Genomic DNA, 23545 nt, shown 5'->3' with positions numbered 1-23545 from the left:
ACTATACAAGTTTACTATGTATTGTCTGGTTCACATAGATAATTTTAAAAATGCTACCTTCCTTCTAAAAACAGACAAAACCAATACCAATGCTAAAAATGTAGTTTATGATAGTTTAATCTTTAAATTACTATCCATTATCAAGGATTATCTCAAAAGCATAGAGTGTTAAGTAGCTTTTACTTGTCTCTGTCATGGAATCAATGGAACAAATCTGGAATTATGAGTCACCAGGAGGACAAAAGATCTAAGTTAGTTCTAGTCTAATCTATCATGCTTCATGAGCTTTGAGAAGTGAGTCACAAATTGGGGCATCAGTTTATTCATCTGTAAAATGAAACAAGTAAGAATACATAATCCCTATCATCTTTTCCACTTCAAAAATTAAACTTTTTCTATAATTAAATTTCTATCACAAATCTATAAAGTGCACATACTTTGGAAAGCCCGGCAGCATGTGTAGAAAAAGATAAAAATTATTCTCAACAAAGAGATCAAATAAATTAGTATATTTATTTTAAGACATGGATAACCTAAAAAAATATGAATTTGTAAAACTCCAGAATACTTTTATTTAGCAAAAACCAACAAAGCTTTCAGGATTAATAAATTCTAGGTCTGATAAATTTGCTTATTAATATATGGTAATTTTTAAAGTACTTACCTATGGATCATGCCACGAGAATGTAAGTAGGCTAATCCCTGAAGAGCACCGTGTATAATTGCTGCTATTTCCATTTCTTGTAATGGCTTTTTGTGAACTTAAAATAAGATTTTATTTGAAAATAATTATTCTATAGAACACTTCTATTTTAAAATATATATACACATATCTAATATATGGGCAAATTAAAAAAAACTAACATTTAGCAAGAAGGAATTTTTTGCTTTCCAAGATAATAAAACAAAGCAATTGAACTTAATAAGTGCGCAGTTGTGCCTAGTTATTATAGTTCACAGCTAATTTTCCTCTAAGTTAACATTTAACAAGTATTTCATGATTATAAAAACAATGAAAGAGAAGCTTTCCCTTTTTATATTCCTACATATGTTCATTCTGAACAGAAGGAACAAATCAAGTTTAATGATAAAGAATGCAGAAAAATGCCTGTTAGATCATAATGAAAGAAAACTCATCTGTTATGCTAAAACATAGTATTTAATGAGGACAGTGCATACCACACTGAGGCTCTAGAATTTAGTACAATAAAATGAGAAAGTTAAAACTTTCCATTAACATTATTTAAAAAAATCTCTTAGTGAATGAATTCTCATTTTATTATACTAATACTTTTCTTTTCTTAATAAATAAAGGAAACTTACCTTTCAGCAAATCTACAACAGATCCTGAACAATATTCCATTACAAGCTACAGGGGGAAAATGATAAAAACATTAAAATACACTATTAAAATAAAAAGATTCCATATGAGATAAAATAAATTCACCAAGGAGATCAAGAAGATAGTTTGAAGTGAAACAAACTCTAGTTATCAATTACCTTTAAATATAAGTATACATTTTGGAACTTGTTAAATGCATACATGAAGTTAAGCCAATGCTACATTAATCTTCTATAATGCCAACATATAACTGCTTGTAGAAGATGTGTGTTTCATATAATTACTAATAAAGCTATAAAGGAATATACATATTCCATTAATATTAACCTATAGTAGCAATACTGGTATTGTTAGGAAGCAGAAAATCATCCTCTGGTACTATATACACAAAGTTTAGGTTATAGTTTAAATCTTTCCTATAAAGCAAACACAGAGCACCTCTTATGTGCCAGGTCTTTTATATATATTAACTAATTTAATACTCATAACCACCTTTGGAAGTAGGCCCTATTACCATCCTTGTTTTATAGATGGAGAAACTTGAAAGACAGAGAGGCAGCCTACCCTCTCTGTCACTGCTTTTTCTTTTACCACAGCCTCAAATTTAGGAGTACCATCACCATCAAATTAAACCAAACATTACAAATCTAAATAAATCTAAGTTCTGTATACTAAAATGATAGTCAGCTGTAGCTTATTAAAAATAAAAGGTCATTCCTGTTTAAAGAAAATTTAGCCTTTCTCTGAAAAGACATAATTACTATGCCTATACCGTTGTAAGATTACTACCTTATCTTAGTTTCAACAACGGAGCAAAATTAATTTCCATTTTCTGCAATAAAATGTCCCAATTTTCTACCTTTAATATTATTCAGCCAAAGAATCACAATCAGCTCAGATTTCACCAGGATTCACCAACAGTATTCCAACCAAGATCCTTGTGGTTAAATAGCTTACAATACATTTATGTCAAAAATAAAGGCTGATTTTCATCCTTTGATAGGATTGTTCTCAGCAAATGTTTGATAAAGCATTTGAAGAATGATACCGCTAACATACATCAGAACATTTTCCCGTGCACGTGACGGTCAGCTGAATCTCTGGAGTCAACCAGCAAAGGTTCTGTTATCTCTTACTGCCTAAGAATCTCAGGAAAAGCTGCTCCTCTTTTCTCAGTATGAGCTAACATTTCAAGGTGTTTGTGCGTGGCTTTACACAACTATTTTGGGACATTTTTGAATTAATTATAAACTAAACCTACTAAAATTACAGCAAGGGGAGAGCAGATACCTACCCATGCTCTGTGCTCACGTAAATAGCAGCCTTTGTATTCTACAATGTTGGGATGTTTTAAAGTTCGTAGGCACCTGACTTCCTTAATAATACCCTGCCATCTCTGTGGGGAGAAAAAAAAGAAAAAAGGAAAGAATTAGGAACAGTTGCCTTTCCTTAGAAAACTATATAAGTACAAAAGTAATTATTAGATTAAAAAGTTAACAAGAACATACAACTTTGCTTCATTTGTAATATTTAAATATCAAACTAATATATTTTAAAGAAATTACATTCATATAGTTTACAACTCAATAACATAAAATTCATTCCAGGTAGGACATATTTTTATTTTCATAAAATTTCAAAACTTCAACCTCCCCCTTATTTTTTTGCAGCTTTATTGTTGTATAATTTACATACCTTAAAGTTCAGCTGTTTTGTGTATGGCTTATATTGTCTACCAAATGTTATGTTTTTTCTGCTGTTTAAACTCAAATCAAGTAATTACCTAAATTCCTAAATGCACATATTCTAAAATACTAGTGAACACTTAGGTTATAACAGAGGGAAGTTCACAGAAAAACCAAGCAGCATGGAAACATTTTCCTACAGGATTTCCCGAAGAGCCTTCCCATTGATGCCTACTAGTAAATAACAGATAAACCTTCAGCAATAAAAGCTACTCTATGACAACTTCAGAAACTTAGGCCATATCCTAAATATAGTTACTTGTCCGAAGCAATCAGGGAACTCTGAAAATACAGGTACTTGGGTCCATACCCAGAGACTCTAGAGGCTTAGTAGATGTGGGATGGGAACTTGGAATCTGTTTTTTGTTCTTGTTTCAGTTTTTCCAAGCTTTACCGCTGACTTGTATCATATATCTAAAGGTAGGGGAACTAGAATACAGAACTTTAAAAAATGTTTTGCACTGGATTTTAAGATCCTATATCTCCTATGTTATTTCATAAGCCCTCAAGAAAATAGAGCAAGATATTCACAGTGTAAAATGTGTAAGCTGTAAAATGCCAACTTCAGAAAGTGTTTTATGGGCTTTACATTTCAAATTTGAGTGCTCTGGGAGGTAAACTCTCAAAACAAAACCAAGCTAAAACCTGTATTCTTCGAAGTAAAAAAAACTTCCAGGAAAGATACAATATTAGATGAGAGAAGGTAATGCCCTACGTGAAACTTTTTGTTCTAGGCATGACTAATTAAACAGACTCCAACACAAGTCTGCTATGAAAGCTGGTTTTAATATTATACTGTAGAATGGCAAATTAAATTTTAAAAAAAACTTGTAAAAATGGAGGTTTTTTAGGGCTTTTAGAAATTATTAAGAGTTTTTTTAGGTATCGACATAATGGAACAGTGATCAATCACAATAGTGTTACCATACCCATAAGTATAATTATCACAAAAAACAATATTTACCACAAAACAGAGATTACAGAAATGTAGAAAGCCAAAACCTTTAAAACTTAAAGACTGATCTAGCAGTTCTACCTCTGGGCATATACCCTAAAGTTTAAAAGCGGGAACTCAAAGAAATACTTGTGTACCTATGTGCACAGCAGCATTATTCACAATAACCAAGGGGTAGAAGCAACTAAGTGTCCATTTACAGATGGTAGATGGACAAAATGTGGTGTTTTTACACACACACACACACGGGAATATTATTCAGCTTTAAAAAGAAAGGTAATTCTGACACACTACAACATAGATGAACTTTGAGGACACTATATTAAGTGAAACAAGCCAGTCACAAAAGGACAAATGGTGCATAATTTCAATTACATGAGAAACCTAAAGTAGTCAAATTGATAGAGACAGAAAGTGGAGAGGTGATTTCCAAGGGCTGCGGGGAGGAGGGAATGAGATGTTACTGTTTGATGGGTGGAGAATATCACTTTTGCAAAATGAAAGAATTCTGGAGATGAATGGTGGTGATGGTTGCACAGCAATGTGAATGTCCTTAACACCACTGAACTTACACTTAAAGTGGTTAAGATGGTAAATTTGTTTTGTGTACTTTACCACAATTAAAAGTAAATAAATTTTTTAAAGAATTAAAGACAAAGAGAACAGACTTAGAAAGTAATTTTATAAACTTATGCAATTAAGGAAGAACTAATCAGAATACTGATGAACTAAAGTACAAGCAATACAGTATCAGTAATTTTATTTTTCAGATTATTACCCACTGCCTTATTTTTCAGACTTGATATATAGCTGCCGATGATTATTTGAAACAGCCGTTAAATAATTTCTCAACCATTAAAAATTTATATCCAGTATACTTACTGCCAAATGTACCTTATTCTAGTTTACTTTCTCAGACATGATAATCCCTCTATTATAGAATAATCTGCTAAACAATAATTTTAAAAATTTAACTCCTGTCAGCAGCACATATCTAAAAAAATTAAAAGTAAGGGACACAGTTGAGAGGTTTCTGGGATGTCAGGAATGCTGCTTATGGCTCTAGGTACAGGTTAAATGGGCACATTGAGTCTGTGGAAGGAAATTCACTGAGATAAACCTTAGTATTTGTATATTTTTCAACATTTTTTGAAAAAATTCCCACCTATCCCCAATTAAAAATGGTATGGCTTTCTTTAACATGCCAATACAAACATATATATTTCACTTACCTCCATAGCGTTCCTTCCACTAAAAGGTAGTCTCTTGATAGCCACCACATCATTGGTGTGCACATCTCGTGCCTAAAAAAGACAGAAGACCACTGTAAAAATTAACATTTATAAACTACCATGTCCAAAAAGATACCAAAACTGCTTTTAAAGAACATTAAAAACATAAGTAAATAGATAACAAAAAGCGTATCAAATTATCAAGGAGCTGGTACTTTAGAAATAAAAATAATGCATGTATATCTTTGAATGAGCTAGTTGAGAGAAAAAATATAGAAATTTGAATAGAACTATAAACAAACAAAAATGACTAGTACAATCTATGGTAGGCCTGTAAATGTCAAAATTTCAATGAAATGGACAATTCTCTAGGAAAGAACTACTAAAATTGATCTAGAGAAGAAAATTTGAGTAAAACAGTGGTGGAAGATTGAAAAGAATACTAATCATCTTTAAAATAGTTGTGAGTGAAACAGTTTCACCAGAGGAACTTCCCAGGATAAAAGGGGAGGAAAGGAAAGCTATCCCATTAATTGTAAGGAGGCAGTCTAACCCAACAACTAAACCATCACAAGCAGCACAAAATAGAAAGTTAGGTACCAATCTGACTTATAAATGTAGGCAAGGGAACTCTAAATAAAATTTTAAAACCAAATATTATAGGGCATTAAAAGAATATTTCATTTGGATAAAATATATTACCACAGAAATGCAAACTTTTGATACAGGAAAACATTTCATAATTTGCCATATTTTTTTACCAATCAAAGGGGAAAAATATATACTTATACATATAAATGCTTAATAAATGCTGAAAATGCAGAAAGAGCCCAACTCTACATGTATTTAATGCAGGGAAGACCAAACTCTTAGAAAACCCACACGGGAAAGGTAATTGCTCCACATGATAAATCATGTCTATTGTAAACAACTATTAACTAGAATTAAGACAAGACAGCTAAAATGCTGTCACCATTACTATTTACCACTGCTGTGGAATTTTGATAAAAAAATAAAAGCATAACAGAAACATGAAAGTTGACCCTTCAGAAAGTAAGAGCCAAATTCTCATTATGAGTTTTAAGAAAAAAAGATGATATATAAAGTAGGCACAAGAGGATAGCTGCAGAACATTTCATATGAGTTCAGTAAGAAGGGTTCATCATCTCTAGTCATCTGTGGAAGAATTCATCTTCAATTCAGTCTTTAATGAATTCCCAAAGATAAAATGTTTTAAAATTAGATTATGGTGATGGCTACAAAAATCTAACTTACTAAAAATCTATGAAATGCACACAGAATTGGTGAACTGAGAGTATGTAACTTAAATCTAAAAAAAGCTGTTAAAAAATTAGACAAGCAGGTATGTAAATTATACCTAAATAGAGTTCCTTAAAATATATATATTTATATTATTTTAAGTGGGTCCTTGGAACAACTAATGACCTTCCAATTTCAATTACTAGCAGACTGGTTAAGGAAAACGTGCATCACTTAACATAGTGGGTGAAGTGGATCTATCTGCATAAGATCTTGAATATGAATTTATTTTTCCAGAATGTTCTCTACTCATCAACTTGTGAGCCCCTTGATTTTAGTCAATAGGTCTAAGCAGCTATATTCTTTTCTAACAGTTTTAATGAGATATAATTTACATAGCACACATTTCACCCATTTGAATGTGTGTAATTCTATAGCTTTTAGTACACTGACAGATGTATGGCAATACTGATCGATATGACAGATATATGCAATTTACCGATAACTACAATTTTAGAACTTTCATTACCTTAAAAAGAAACTCCAAATTGTTTCATTTAAAAATGGTTAAAATGGTAAATTTTATATTATGTGTACCTTACCTCAAATTTTTTCCCCATTAAAAAAAAGAAAAAGGAAACCCCACACCCTTTACCTATCACTCTCCTATCTTTAGCTATCACTCTGCTATCCCTATTCCTCACCCCTTCAGCCCTAAGGAACAGCTAATCTCCTTTCTGTGTCTCTGGAGATGTGCCCATTCTGTACACTTTGGAACCATATAATATATGTTCTTTTGTGACTGGTTTCTTTCACTTAGTATAATGTTTTCAAGATTTGAGACCAGTGAATGTTGAGCATCTTTTTATGTGCTTTCTGGCCATTTGTACATCTTTGGAGAAATGTCAATTCAGATCCTTTGCCCGTTTAAAAATTTGGGTTGCCTTTTTTTTATTGAGTTGTAAGAGTTATTTATATATTCTAGACACAAGTCCCTTAGCAGACATATGATTTACAAATAATTTCTCCTATTCTATTGTTGCCTTTTCAGTTTTGAAGCATAGAAGTTTTACATTTTGATCAAATCCAATATCTATGCTGTTCTTTTGTTCATGCTTTTGTTGTCATTTCTAAGAATCCTTTGACAAAACCAGGGTCATGCAGTTTTACCCTAAGAGTTTTATAATTTTAATGTTCACATATGGTATGAGGTAAGGGTCCAATTTCATTGCTCTGCTAAAGACCTGCATTTCTAATTAACACAAGATAAAGTTCAAAAGTGGGTATACTAAATGCAGTGTGGTCACCTGGAGTAGATTCCAGAACAGAAAAGAGCACAAAGACTGGGAAAATCTGAATAAAGTGTGTTGTTTAGTTCATAGTATCAGTGTATCAATGTTGATTTCTTAGTTTTGATAAAGATTCTGTGGTTATGAAACTTGTAAACTTTAAAGGATCTGGGTGAAGATTATAGGGTAAACTCTATTATTATTGCAAAATCTGCAGCTCTAGTATTACTTTACAATAGTAAGTTAAAGTGATTCTAATTTATTAAAATCCAAACTCATTAGTAATGATGATTACATTAAAATTAAATCAGATTAAGATGAGATTACTTTTGCCTATCACACACACACACACAAAAACCAACAGAAAAATATTTAATGTCCACAGTCATGTTTCTCTGTCCCTTCAGGATTACGAGTTGTGCTTACTTACCATGTCTTCTTCATCTCCTCTAATCTGGAACAATTTCCTCAACTCTTCCTTGTCTTTTATGACACTGGCATTTTTTGAGACTACACAGCAGTACTTACCTTACTAAATTTGTGTTTGTCTGAAGCTTCTTCAAGATTAGATTCTGGTTACATATCTCTGGCTGAAATACTACATGAGTAATAGTGTGTCCTTTTCAGGGTATCATATCTGGACGCATACAATGTCTGTTCATCACTGGTTACAAATTTTCATCACCCACTCAAGGTGTTTGACTGTTTCTTTCCAATGTATATAGTTATAACCACTGTTTCCTACTTTGCATCTAACAAGCAATCTGTGGAGAGATACTTTTAAACTATATAAATATTCTGCTCATCAAACTTTCCCCCTAGGTTTAGCAACCACTGAAGATTCTAGCCCCAAACAATCTTTGCAATGATGATTTCAAAATGCTGGTTTTTCCCAACTCTACCATTCCTTTCACATTTATCAGTCAGCATTCTATTATAAAGAAAAGCCCTCCCTTTCTAACTACCTATCCATCCTATATCTGTCATGGAAATTAGGAATTCCTATTTTATTCAATGGGTTATAATAAATAGATGTCTATATTGATGCTGAAATTGTTCCAGATGGGGCCAGTGGGAGCATCTTCAAGCTGGTTCTAGCATCCTCTTGAAAGGTCCTATTTTTCATTTTAAAAGCATTTTTTAAATTTCTGGTTCAAGTTATTCTAAAGCTTATCTTTTATGATCCTTGTCCCCACAGTAGAATGAACCATTACTGCAAGAGCTCTTGATCCATGTAGTGAGGAATCCAAGATCTGAGTGCTCAGTGTGCTGCTTGCTACTAGGATATCAATGCAACTAGGATCTTACAGAAGAGAGAGCTGGGAAATGCATATGTCATGTAATTAGTTCATGTTAATGCCACAAATTCCTACCCAATACCTATCCAGTCCCACGTATTTCTTCCTTACATTTGCCAATTTCCTATTTCTATCATTCTTTTCAGTTAGGATCTGAGTCCAAAATGACATCAAAATTATTCACTGCTCAATATTTTAACACACAGTTTCAGAACTGTCACACCCATACCAATATGAAACAAGTTTACGGAGAAAAGTTCAAGATTTGTTTGCAGTTTCCTCTTCCCAACCAGACAGAGTGTATACACTTAAAATACTGTGTATGGAAGTTACTTGTATTAGTTTTGGTTTTTACTCCAATGTGGTTATAGCCCAAATACAGTTGGATTCATTGTTCCTGCTTGCCTATTATTGACTCTCCCCATACATAATGACTTAACTTTAACTTTTAAATATACTAAATATTTATTATCAAAAGAGGTAAAACAAGTTATCATTCTATCCTCTTTCTACTTCTTTCTATTCCCCACAACTATCACCATTCTGTATCTTGAATTGTTGGTTGTATGGCATATAACTTGTCTAATTTCATCAAACTGTACATTTAACATATCTGCATTTACTGTATATAAGTTACACTTTAATAAAATAAGTCAACTAAAAAATACTACCGACACACATTGAATGGCTAAATGACAGGGATTTTTTCAACAGGGTTCTCTTATTGGGCCCATTTCTAAGAGTCTGTATATTTTTTTCCTTTTTTATTCTATATTTCTCCACAGTAGTATTAAGGAGAACAATGGGAGAAGCTTACATTTAGACAAAACTGTAACACAGAAAAAAGGTTGTTTATGAAATACCTGTTTTCTGAGTGCCTCTTCCCTTATACTGTGTCCAATCCAGAAATCAAACAAACATAACCTACATCACACACACACATAAAGCATGTGTAGACAAAAAGATTCTGCAAGGATGTTTATCTAAATGTTAACAGCAGCCGTCTTTGGGTCAGAAAATTGTAGAGGGAGTTTCTACTACCTTATTTTTACCTCTAATTTACAAATGGGAAATAAGCAAAAACTTCAAATTGTTAAGAATTTGGAACACATTTTCTCTTTTATTCTTAAGGTACCCATTAAAATGAAAAAACTAAATCTGTAATACTACCAAAACATTAAACATCTATACAAAACTTGTTGCTGAGAAAAAAAAAAGCAATCTTAATAGGAAGAAATAATGAATGAATAATAATGAAATGTGTGTATGGGACTTTACGTAAGTCAGTGTTTTTTGCAATATTTGATTCAATAACAATGTAAGTCATAAAACTGCTAAAGTAGTGTAAACAATGTGGAAATTAAAGCCGAATATCTTTCCCATTTTTTTCAATGATCTAAGAAGTTCAATAAATAAAATGATCTCTTTTTATATACACCTAATGCAAGTGACTATAAAATAGACTATTGCCTATGTCTTTTTGTATTACTGAATTTTACTCTGCCAGGACTGGATATTAAATAAATGGTGGTCACTGACATTAAGCCTTTAACACTTACAAAGAACACTGCTCCAAAGCCTCCCCCGCCAACTTTTCTGAGATCTGTGAAGCACTTCTCTGGATCTTCTTTGGAGAAGAGTTCTGCAATCTCAGGGTCCTTCAGGCTCTGTGCTTGGATAGTTGATGACATCATGTTGGGCAATCAGCTGTCTGATTCTAGTTTTATAATGCTCTCCCAATCCTTGGTAAATCAATATGAATGGAGCCACGTTAGCATAAACAATTGTAGAGAAATAAGAAAAGAAAAAAGGAAAAGCAAAAGTTGCTAAGAATAATTAGTATATCATTTTCTGACTGCATATATAAAATTATCTTAGATGTGGAATTTCACTGAAAAAGTGTTGCCTACCAGTGCAGGGCTCTTAAACCTAGCTCATCATCACAATCACCTGAGCTGCTTTAAAAAAAAGATTCCCTCTATACATAGTATGTAAGTACATACTATACATACACTTCTAAAAATTAGATAAATCTGTATGTACTGGAAGGCTTTCTGTATCAGTACTCAAAGATTTATCTAACTCTGATGCAATAAGCTCATCAGCAAAAGAGATAATACAGTAGGAAGACCATTAAAAACATGCCCAACAACTCAAAATGTACCCATAATATGTTTCTAACAACAGGAAGATTCCCATTTATTAATGACCTTCAAATGCAAGAAAATAGATAATAGACTTATTTCAGTAAGATTTCTTTTCCTTTCAGATACCACATGGCAGTGTTTAATCAACTCTAACACAGACATTCCTAAGAAAAATGCAAAGGGAGAAAATAATGAATTTAAGATAAATAGATAACTGTTTCCTCCATAACCTGATTCATATTAAAATATGGCCTTATCAAATCTGCTTCATTATGTAAGTAGATACACTACAGAATTCCCTGGTGGTTCTGGTATCAGTTCTTTTATATCAGATTACCAAATTTCAAAAACGGCTGCTATAAATGAGAGGCTTCAGAAACTGGTTCTAGAATGACACTGCCTAGATAGGAAACCTTACAACAATTATTTACCAACGATGAACTTGGGTAGCCTCATTTTCCTAGTCTATAAAATGAAAGAAATAACCTACCTCCTGGAGTAGCTGTGAGGGTTAAGTGAGTTAATAAATGTTAAGTGTAGACTAGTACTCAGGAACAGTAAGCAGTACATTAAATGTTAGTTATCATGATTTCCTCAAATATACCAATTAAAATTAAAAACTCCAAAAATTTATTTCCTTAAACTCATAAGGGAAAATAAAGCTCTAGCCAGTTTTTTCCATGCCCAAATCATATTTAAAAATTTTTTTGAATGTTTCTAATTTTATTAATTTCAAAATTTTTTTAAATGACAGAGAATTTCTTAAGCTTGTCTCATTTTTAGTGAAGTCAACTGAACAAATTATAATGCTTGTTATTAAATTTCTAACTACATAAAACACATTTACATATCTTTTGCTCTTCCCTAAATTAATACTACATTGCACTAAAATTCAAATTACTGGTTTGTATTCCTTTTCTAACATTTTCAAGGCCACACCATATTCTTCACTTTTACCAATCACTCTGCTCTGGAAGTTAGTTCCCTGGAACAATGCTTCAATTACAATTCTTCCAAGAATACGTGACCACAGGAAAGTCATTTAACTTATCACTCCTAAAATGAGGAGATCGAACTAAATTCTATATTGTTTTCCTATTCAACTTACACACCTGCAAAAACAAAAAGCCTTCTATGTACCTAAGACCTTATTTAAGAACTTTGAATTATCAAATTATAGTACTGTTATTACAAGCATGGCTTTACATAACATTTTGTAAAAATTATGAAAAGAGAGAAAAAACACTGCAAAAATGAATACACCCTTAGAAACTTGTGGAACAGTATCATATTGTCTAAATTTCACATTAGGGTGTTATATAAAGGAAAAGAAAATTTTATTTCTTTAGAAAAAGAATTCTTACTAAAAGCAGAAAAGATCCCAGATTTGACAAAAACATAAATTTAGAGATTGAAGATGCTCAGCAAGCCTCAAACAGAGCAAATTCAAAGAGTTTAGGCCCAATAAGGTGAAAACTTCAAAACAATAACAAACACTTAGGTCTGTTAAGGCCTAAACATGTCATAATGCTAAAAAGCAAAGATAAGTGAAAATTTGAATGATCAAAGAATTCTCATAAAATAAAATGGAGGACACAGAATGTTCAATAATATCTTTAAAGTGAGGAAAGCAAAGAAGTGCCAACCCAGAAGAGAATCCTTTATCTAAGCAAAAGTTTTGTGGAATGAATGCAAAAATAATAGAGAGAGAGAAAGAGATAGAGAGAGAGAGAAAGAGAGAGAGAGAGAGAGAGAGAGACTTAGATGATGGAAACGTAAGAGAATCTGATGTCCATTAAGGGAAATGTAAAATGTAAACAAAAGAAAGCTAAAGGCTATATTAATAGCAGACAAAATATTCAGAGCTTCAGAGCTAGGAAAATTACAAGAAGTAAAGAGGGACATTACATAATGTTATGATTCCATTCATCAAATTCTAAATGTATACTCACCTGACAAAAGAGCTTCAAATTACACAAAGCAAAAATTGATACAACTGAAAAGAGAAAAGTCTGTAACTAGAACACCACCACCACAGACCAACACTACCAACCAACAGGTCCTAGTGACATTCCAGTATGCAGCCTGGCCACAGAATGCACATTCTTCTCAAGGGTGCATTATGACATACACTGTGAGATCATATACCGGGTCATAAAACTAAACTTAACAAGTGAAAAAATTTCAATTCATACAAAATGTTTTCTGATAAGAGGGTAATAAACTTAAAATCAGTAACAAAACAGTTTTAAAAAAAACAGGGCCTCAAGTCTGGAAATTAAATACACCTCAAGGTAACCCATGGGTCAATAAAGACATTTCAAGGGCAAAGAGAAAATAATAAGAATTGTGTGGAAATAGAAATATAACATGAAGTTTATAGGATTCTTACACAGAAATTAAGGCACTTGATCATAGTAGAAAGAAAACTCCAATGAATAATCTAAGCTCCCATCTTAAAAATATAGAAAGTGAAAAGCAAATAACACCAAAGCTAAATATAGAAGGAAATACTAAAGAACAGAATGGAAATCAATGAAACTAGACAACAAAATCAGTAAAATCAAAAGCTAGTTCTTTGCAGGGAAAAAAAAGTCAATAAAAAAGAAAGAACTCTGCCAAGCTAACCAAAGAAAACAAGAGCAAATTACCCAAAAGAGGGCATATCACTATATTCCTAAAGACATTAAAAGGATAAGGAAATACAATAAACAGCTCTAAACTCATAAATTTGACAAAATAGCTGAAATAGGCAAATTACTTGGTAGTGGTACTTATAAAATACCAAAACTCACTCAAGAATAGAGAGCTGCCTCTTCCAACCAGATGACAAACTGTAGCAGCTCAGACCTCAAGGAGGCACCGGCCTCCACTGTCTCAGCCCCTGCAGATGGCCCTCAGTGCACTGCTGACAAAAAGAACAAGGCACAGTGACAGTACATGTGTCTGGGGCTGGAGGCCCAGCAGGGTGCATGGCACGCACTGTGGCGCAGGCTGGAGAGCTGGCTGAGCTGAGCGGGTAAGCTGTCGCTGGGCAGTGTGGCATCCTCAGAGGGGGCCGTGCCTAACGGGGTTTACCCGCTGCTCAACACTGCCCATGGAGCAGTGAGGCCGACGGTGTTCAGCACACCTCTAGTGGACTTCCTGATTGCAGCTGGAGGATTCCACATCTCTATTCCCAGATGTAATGACTGGATACTGCCTGAACCATGCTGGCTTTGGTTTTATTTGTTCTATTTATTTGGTTTCAAATAATAGAGAGAAAGGCCTTGAACACACATGGAATTCAGCTCATCTCCCTAGCTGCCCATAAATTCATCTCAGATATTGCCCACGATGCTCTGCGGCACCACAAAATGAAGGGAGTACACTTAACCATGGAGGAGTTGACCGCTGCCCTCAGTGAGTACAACATCAGTGTAAAGAAGCCACACTACTGACAGGATTGGTTTGCAGATGGCAGCGTGAGAGGTGAGACAGAGGCCTCCTCCCAAAACCACATATAGTATGAAAATATAATTAACACGACTAATCCTGAAAGAGCAACAGGAAAGAAGGGTCTCTAGGAATGGAAGAATATTGAGAGAATTGTGTGACCCATCCAAACAGAACAACATTCATATTAGAGTGGTACCAGAGGAAGAAGAGAGTGAAAAAGTCAAAGTGTGTCTTTGAGGAGGTAATTTCTGAAAACTTCCCCAATCTCAGGAAGGAGATAGTCTCTCAGGCTGTGGAGGTGCGCAGATTGCACAGATCTCTGAACACAAGGGCCCAAGGAAGACCACACCAAAACGTGTACTAATTAAAATGGCAAAGATCAAGGATAAGGATAGACTATTAAAAGCAGCCAGAGAGAGTAAACAGATCACACACAAAGGAAAGCCCATCAGGCTGTCATCAGCCTTCCCAGCAGAAACCTTACAGACCAGAAGGGAGTGGCATGATATATTTAATGCAATGAAGCAGAAGGGCCTCGAACCAAGAATACTCTACCTGGCAAGGTTATCATTTAAATTTGAAGGAGGGATTAAACAATTTCCAGATAAGCAAAAGCTGAGAGAATTTACCTCCCACAAACCATCTCTACAGTGTATTCTGGAGGGACTCCTATAGATGGAAGTGTTCCTAGGGTTAAATAGCTGTCACCAGAGGCAATAAAAATGTATAGAGAAAGAGTACAGAATATGATACCCAATATATAAAGAATGGAGGAGGAAAAAAAGAAGATATTAAAAAAAAAAAGAACCTTTAGCTTGTGTTTGTAATAGGTAACTAAGTGAGTTAAATTAGACTCTTAGATAGTGAGGATGTTACCCTTGAACATTGGATCACCACAAATCTAAAGCCTGCAATGGCAATAAGTACATACCTATCCATAATCACCCTAAATGTAAATGGTCTGAATGCACCTATACAAACATGACTCAGAAATGACACGATCATATTCAAAATGGCCAGAACAAAATCCAAAATTTACTGTACATGCTAAAACAAGCAACACACACATACCCGCACCAATGGAGAATGTGACAAATTGTCAAGGAAAAGAAGGGACAGATGCCTATTTTGAGATGCCTCATGATGGAATTATCACATAGACTTTAAAGCAGCTATTATAGCCATATTAAATATGGTAATGCTTAACACTCTTAAAAAATTGGAAAGACTAAAGTTCTTAGGCAAAAAAGAAACACTATAAAAAAAGATCCACATCGAGAAATTTGGAACTGAAAAATATAATTACCAAAAATTACAAAAGAAATTACATGGGCTCAACCAGTGAACAGAGATGATAGAAGGGTCTGTAAACGTGAAGATAATGAAGATAACAGAGTAGTAGAAATTATCTCCACTGAAGAAAAGACAGGAAAAAATTTTGGAAAGAATGAATGCATCCTTAGAAACTTGTGGGACAGTGTCAAACTGTCTAAATTTCACATTATAGGTGTTCTATAAAAGAAAAGAAAATCTTATTTTTTAGATAAAAGAATTCTTACTAAGAGTAGAAAAGATCTCAGCTTTGACAAAAATGTAAATTTAGATATTCAATATGCTCAGGAAGCCCCAAACAGAGCAAATTCAAAGAGTTTAGGCCTAATAAGGTGTAAACTCAAAATGAGTAACAAACAGGCCTGATAAGCCTAAATGTCATAATGCTAAAAAGAAAGATAAACTAAAATTTGAATGATCACAGAATTCTCATAAAATACAATGGAGGCCACAGAATGTTCAATAGTATCTTTAAAGTGAGGAAAGAAAAGAACTGCCAACCCAGAAGAGAATCCTTTATCTAAGCAAAAGTTTTGTGGAACGAATGCAAAAATAGTAGAGAGGGAGAGAGAGAGAGAGAGACTTAGATGATGGAAAGCTAAGAGAATCTGACCTTCATTAAGGGAAATGTAAAATATAAACAAAAGAAAGCTAAAGGCTATATTAATACCAGACAAAATATTCAGACCTTCAGAGCTAGGAAAATTACAAGGAGTAAAGAGGGACATTGCATAATGTTATGATTTCATTCATCAAATTCTAAATGTATACTCACCTGACAAAAGAGCTTCAAATTACACGAAGGAAAAATTGATACAACTGAAAAGAGAAAAGTCTGTAACTAGAACACCACCACCACAGACCAACGCTACCAACCAACAGGTCCTAGTGACATTCCAGTGTGCAGCCTGGCCACAGAATGTACATTCTTCCCAAGTGTGCATTATGACATACACTGTGAGATCATATACCGGGTCATAAAGCTAATCTTAACAAGTGAAAAATTTCAATTCACACAAAATGTTTTCTGATAAGAAGGTAATAAACTTAAAATCAGTAACAAAATAGTTAAAAATATTCCTCAAAAAGTTAAAAATAGAACTACCATATGATCCAGCAATCTCACTTCTGGGATTATAGCTGAAGGAAATGAAATACCCATCTTTGAGAGATAGCCATACTCCCATGTTTCTGAAGGATCATTTACATAGTCAAGATATGGAAACTAACTCAGTGTTGATAAATAAAATAGTAAAGAAAATGTGAGATGCATAAATACATCAATACAGTGGAATATTATTCAGCCATAAAAAGGAAATGCTGCCATTTGTGACCTCATGGATGAAACCTGAGGGCATTGTGCTAAGTGAAACAAGTCAGAGAAAGTCAAATACTGTATAAACTCTCTCAAATGTGGAATCTAAAAAAATGAATTCATAGAAACAGAGAGTAGATTGATGGTTGTCAGGGGTCAGGGAGGGGAGGGAATGGGTGAAAGTGTAAAAGGGTACAAACTTCCAGTTATGAGATGAGTAAGTTTTGGAGATCCAGTGTATAGAATGCTGCTATACTTAACAATACTGTGTTGCATCTTGAAAGTTGCTAAGGGAAGTTCTCACCACAAATAAACAAAAAGGTAACTCCGTGAGGCGATGGATGTGTTAAGTAACCTTACTGAGGTAATCATTTCACAATATAGACATATATCAAATTGTCATGTTGCACACCTTAAACGTACAGTGTTATATGTCAATTTCATCTCAATTATGCTGGGAAAAATACTTGGCTCAAAACTGTGTAAAATGTCATTTAGCCCCGCAAATTTAAAATAAACAAGCAATCCAAAGACTCATATGCTGGAATTTATTCTTAGGAACTGACTTTGTACGTCCCAATGTAAGTAACTGAATTGGAGATCTAGATTTTTCTATCAGTCTCTGGGAAGTTTGCATATGCTAAGCCTCCCCTCAGTACCCTGATATAATTTCATATTCTCATAGAATCAAATCTCTGAGTTTAAGAACTATCCTTCCCTGCTCATATAATGAATGCAACGCTACAATGCAGGTTTTTCGGCAACTGGCCCCCTGGCCCTCCTTCTGCTTCATGGTGTCCTCTTTAAGTTTACACCAGTGCCCAGAGTATTGACAGGAATAAGGTGGTAGACATTATATTTTCTACTGGATGGTTCAACACCAAACTAGATACTTTGCATTAGGTTATTGAAAAAAAGGCACGAAAAGGCTATTATATAGTGATTTTCCACCTCTTTCCAAACTCCCAGTTGTCTAAAAATTTGCAGAAGAAACAAATGAAAAGAAACCAAAACAACATAATCCAAAAAACACTAAAAATGGGACTTGTATAGAGAGGAAATTTGAGTTTATTTGAATCTCTAAGAGTTCCAGAATTCTCTACACTTTATTTTCTCTGTAAATGTAGTCAAGCTCTAGAGAACATTTTTGGGTAGGTACCTGGATTTTGCTCCACACAAATGTCCCTTATATTTTGGAAATTAGCTTTAGCCACCACAGGCTTAACCCAGGGGCAGGGACAAAGTCTAAGGGGCAAGCAGATCTGGTTCTGAGCAGCCATGGGAAGTACAGCCTAAGCCTCCATCATCCAGGAGAGAATCAGATTATGTACACATTTTAGCAGGGCAAATCTAGAGGAGCTCACTTTATACCTGCACTTGACCTGATAAAGCTCAAGAATTCTTTGAGGACATGAACTGAGTCTCCCATGATTGTCATTATGTCCCCAGTGCCTTTTACAGTGCATGGCATGTGGGAGTGTCAATTTGTTGCATAAATAATGGAATTTTTAAGTTTCTCTTCTCTAGTTTTAGTAAAAAATTCACTCCGTGTTATTACATTCTGCATTTGGATTGCCATTTCTCTTGCTTTATTTCATACCTCACTTAGTTGTGATCATTCCCAGAAGCCAAATAGTTTCCACAATGTTGGATAGCTCTCAGCTCCTGTTACTCAATTGTGAACCATGGAAGGAAGGGTTGGAATGATGGAATCTCATGCGGCACTATCATTTGTGCTTTCTTTTAGATATTAAGTTTGTTTTATCAAATACAGAATTTATATTATTTCATTTCTAGTGTCTGAATTTTTATGACCTATTTGGAGCATTATTAGTTCATCAAGTCTTCATTTTCTCTTTATTATTTTGATTTGAGAATGTTTGTTATTTCTATGTGTCATGTTGTTTTATATTAGGGCCAGTTATTTTTCCAAAGGAATTAACCTCCATTTTTGTAGCACAAGTCGTAGGAAAATTAGGAATTGAAAATGATCATCAAAACAGTTTACTCAGCTCCGCGCTGCTCGCCTACACGCCCGCACGCCCGCACGCTCGTCCTCTTGTCCTCGCGCCGCTTTTCTTACACTTCTCCCCGGCCTGAGGAGCTGCTCTCGGCACGGTGCATTGTGGGAACTCAGGTCGAGTGCGCCGTCGCTGTCTCCGTCGCCTGAGGGAAGCGAGAAGAGGCCGTGACCGCGGAGAAAGCTCCGCAGTCGTCACCGGAGAAGAGTGGACTGCTCCGTAGTTGTCGCCGCCGGAGAGGCCTGCCCACGCATTCCCCCGTCCCCCTGCCCGGTTTGCGATGCAGCCTGCTTCTGCAAAGTGGTATGATCGAAGGCACTATGTCTTCATTGAACTTTGTGTTGAAGACAGTAAGGATGTTAATGTAAATTTTGGAAAAATCCAAACTTACATTCAGTTGTCTTGGAGGAAGTGATCATTTTAAACATTTAAATGAAGTCGATCTTTTTCACTGTATTGATCCAAATGATTTTAAGCATAAAAGAACTGACAGATCAATTTTATGTTGTTTACGAAAAGGAGAATCTGGCCAGTCGTGGCCAAGGTTAACAAAAGAACGGGCAAAGCTTAATCGGAAAGACTGGGAAGATGATTCAGATGAAGATATGTCTAATTTTGACAGTGTCTCTGAGATGATGAACAACATGGGTGGTGACGAGATGTAGATTTACCAGAAGTAGATGGAGCAGATGACAATTCACAAGACAGTGACGATGAAAAAATGCCAGACCTGGAGTAAGGAATGTTGTCAACGAATTTTGAGAAAGAAAAATAACTTCTGCAGGATTTCGTAATTGAGAGAATTCCCAAGTTGATAGCTCTAAAGGCAGATGTTGTATTTGCCTCCTTTAACCGATTTTTCAACCTGTTTTTTATTTTAACGGCTTCACTAAGGGTCGATATGTACCATTGTATGGGGCAATTTTAAGTCAGCTAAGGCAGTAAGTAACCTTTCACATGAACATTTCCCAGACTTCTATGATGCTATTGAGGTCCAGGCAATTGATAACAGCAGTTGTGATTAAAAACATTTCACCTCAGTCTCCTTTACTTCATAATATAGATACTGACATGATAGAAAGTGCCCAGATTAAGAAAAGATAATTAAATTTTAGATCTTGGAACATGGGCTCAAAGTGACTGAAAACAGATCACTTAAACTGGTAACCTGTTGTTCCTCTGCTATATCCCTCAGGATTATTCCACTAAGGTTTTATTTTTCAAAAAATTTACTTCACATAACTACACAAGTGATAACTTGTCAGTGTTTCAGGTACATCTTAGCTAAAACTAGTGAATATCCTAACTTAGATGGTTTTTTGAAGCCTGTGCATTTGGTATTGTTTGACCCTTAAACTTTTACATCTCTTAGCATGGAGGATGAAGAAAAGCTGTACATTGTTGCTTGAGAGTCTACATTTAGACTTAATTTGTATTTACACTGTCAGTATGGCAAATGAGTGAAAAAAATGTTAATACACTATTGGATTTTTTTCTTTTTTTGATTCAGCTGTCCCAGGGCTGAAAACCTCAATTTATGTTCATGACAGGGAGGATTTTTTTTAATGTCTACATTCTTTTTAATAAACTGTTGGAAGACTAAAAAAAAAAAAAACAGTTTACTCAGTTTCTATTTGATTCTGCTGAAAGATCCCTCCAAGCCCTGTGAGGCAGGCTTATCTTATGGTGACCTCTGAATGAGTTACATTCTTGTATAATTCCCTCCCTTTGATTGAAGGAAAAACTAGTGGCTTCCTTATAACCAATAGAATATGGTAATGGGGATGGGATATCACTTCTTTGATTAGGCTACATTATATAAGATTCTGTCTTACCAAACTGGAGAGATACTTTCCTACTGACCTTGAAAAAGCAAACTGCTGTACTGAGAACTGCCTAGGGAGAAAGCCACATGATAAGGAACTGTGGGAAGCCTCTAGTATGTGAGAGCAGCCTCTAGCTAACAAGCTAGCAAAGAGCTGGGAACTTTACTCATACAACCACATATAAATTAGCTCTATCAATAACCTGAATGAGCTTGGAAGGGAATTTTGCCCCAGATAAGCCTCCAGGTGAAAAATACAGACAATAGACATCTTAACTGTATCCTTGTGATACCTTGAATGCAGGACTCAGCTAAGCCATGTCTAGAATCCTGACCCATGCAAACTGTGAGATAATAAATGTGTGTTGTTTTAAGGCACTCAATTTGTAATTTGTTACAAAATACGCCATTCTTGACATAATCTGACCCTTGGGTACCTTTATAAAATAGCTGAAATATTCAAGTATAAATATATATTTGTATATGTCTCTGGAACCCCAATTCCACTATTTTCTTGGGTATACGTCGTGATCCAGTTGCACTTACTTTTTACAGTTCTCCTAATCTGCTGTCATATTTCATACATCTGCTGGGATGACTTTTGTTCCCCTTATCTACCTAGACAATTCCTCCTTAGCTTTCAATCTTCATACAAATACCTCCTAAGGAAGTCCTCTCTAAGCTTTCCAAGTGGAATTAATCACTCCTTCCTTTCTGCCATCAAGGCACGTTGAAGCGTATACTGTCATTTTACTTACTACATTATTTTATAAATACAGATTTATGAGTCTGCTTCCCTTCTGGACTTGGGACTATTGACAGCACAGACAGTGTTATATTCACCTTTAATGTACCCACCACCTAGTACAATACATAAAGTTAAGCATCCAAATCTTAAATTATACACATACCTGCAGCCCCCTGAAATGTATCTAATTAACTTCTTTGGTGGTAAAGAGTTTCTTTGTCTAGTTATTTGAAATTTTTTATTTAGACACAGCAAAGCTTATATAGTATAAAATCCATAAACCAACAACCCAATTTATTAAATTAAGAAAAAAGACACCAAATTCTCAACATTATGTATATCATCAGATTTTTGAAATTCCTGTTGGATTCATTTTATATAATGAATCAGATAGACTATCCTGTGGTAGAATCTGGTTGCTGAGAATAATTTAAGCACCTTCCCTTAGCTCTTCTGACCCTGGGGTATCGCTTTAATAAATGAGTGCTTTAGTCCATTCAAAGGCACCTGGGCCCATGAAAGAGTTAACCCATTATCTCCAAATGCCTCCTTGACAACTAGTGCATTGTTCATATACTAGATTGTTTTATTATGGAACAAAGACTGCAAAACTAATTTCTTTTTAAGGAGACATTTGGATTAAATTAATTTCTAGAATATTCTCTGAGAACAACTCTTTTTTCAAACAAATGTCATGAAAAGGTTTATTTTTAGATTTAAGGTTTATGAGAGCTGTAGTGTACTTTGCTTTCCATGCAAGATTTTTATAGCCCTCTCACTTTTCTCAGATGAGAGGGCTATTAATGCTGCCTTCCAAATAGTTTTGAATCAGTAGGGAAGATTTATAAAAAATAATTTTAGCCCTTGGGAAAAAAATCAAGTCAATTTAAATGCCATATTAAACATTTGATATCCCCTGAAATACAGCATGGATAAAAATATACTTTTGAAAAAGCTGCCAAGAAATATTTGGATAACATTATAGAGAATATAATATACACTATTTGCGTGTTAGAAAAGAACCTGAGAGAAACCTTCTTGTCACTGATAATTACTTATTACTGTTATTTTCATTTAAATGGTGAAAATACCACTTAATAATTTTCCTTCCCTTTAGGAACAGAATAGAAATAGCATAAAACAATATTTGCAAGACAGATGTCGAGAATAGACTATGCCAGTAAAGTCTATTCTGCTGAGAAATATGGAAATATTTCTCACATATACAGAAACAATGGATTTTCTCTTGCAGCTCCCACACAAGCAACATTCCATTTTCAGGCGGTGCATTGCCAAAACATTCAGTTTCATGGCCATGAATTTGCGTTCCTGTTGTAACAGTAAAAGCATATATTTCTTGCCTATGAAGATTTCACTTACGAATTCATAAATAGGATCCCTAGGTATGTTGTTTCAGTCATTAATGCAAAGGTGACATCGTTCTTTCATGGCAGGTGGGCCAATTAGCATCTTTAAAAGGAGTCATCATTATAATAAAAAAATTGGGTTTGCTGATGAATAATGGTTTCATCTCAAAAAGAACTTTGAAAATATTCACTAATTAATATGATCAGAAGACTTAAATAAAAACGTGTTCT

General features: G+C 34.4%; 1 protein-coding gene and 1 pseudogene across 1 annotated transcript in view; one reads left to right on the top strand and one right to left on the bottom strand.

Moving 5' to 3' along the window:
• LOC118907542 (serine/threonine-protein kinase TAO1-like) overlaps nucleotides 1-10815 on the bottom strand; it is a 74149-nt gene extending 63334 nt beyond the window's left edge. The window contains exons 1-5 of the mRNA XM_057499325.1: nucleotides 10681-10815; nucleotides 5275-5346; nucleotides 2637-2738; nucleotides 1324-1369; nucleotides 665-761 (exon numbers count right to left, since the gene is read on the bottom strand). Of these exons, the coding sequence (XP_057355308.1) occupies nucleotides 665-761; nucleotides 1324-1369; nucleotides 2637-2738; nucleotides 5275-5346; nucleotides 10681-10815 (452 nt within the window). The remainder of the gene's footprint in view (nucleotides 1-664; nucleotides 762-1323; nucleotides 1370-2636; nucleotides 2739-5274; nucleotides 5347-10680) is intronic.
• An 8660-nt stretch (nucleotides 10816-19475) lies between these two features.
• LOC118919298 (prostaglandin E synthase 3-like) lies at nucleotides 19476-20989 on the top strand (annotated as a pseudogene).
• The last annotated feature ends 2556 nt before the right edge of the window (nucleotides 20990-23545 follow it).

The sequence above is a fragment of the Manis pentadactyla genome, chromosome 3, assembly GCF_030020395.1.
Source record: "Manis pentadactyla isolate mManPen7 chromosome 3, mManPen7.hap1, whole genome shotgun sequence".
NCBI lineage: Eukaryota > Metazoa > Chordata > Mammalia > Pholidota > Manidae > Manis > Manis pentadactyla.
The sequence above is the reverse complement of the archived record's forward strand: the minus strand, read 5'-3'. Positions and strand labels throughout refer to the sequence as shown.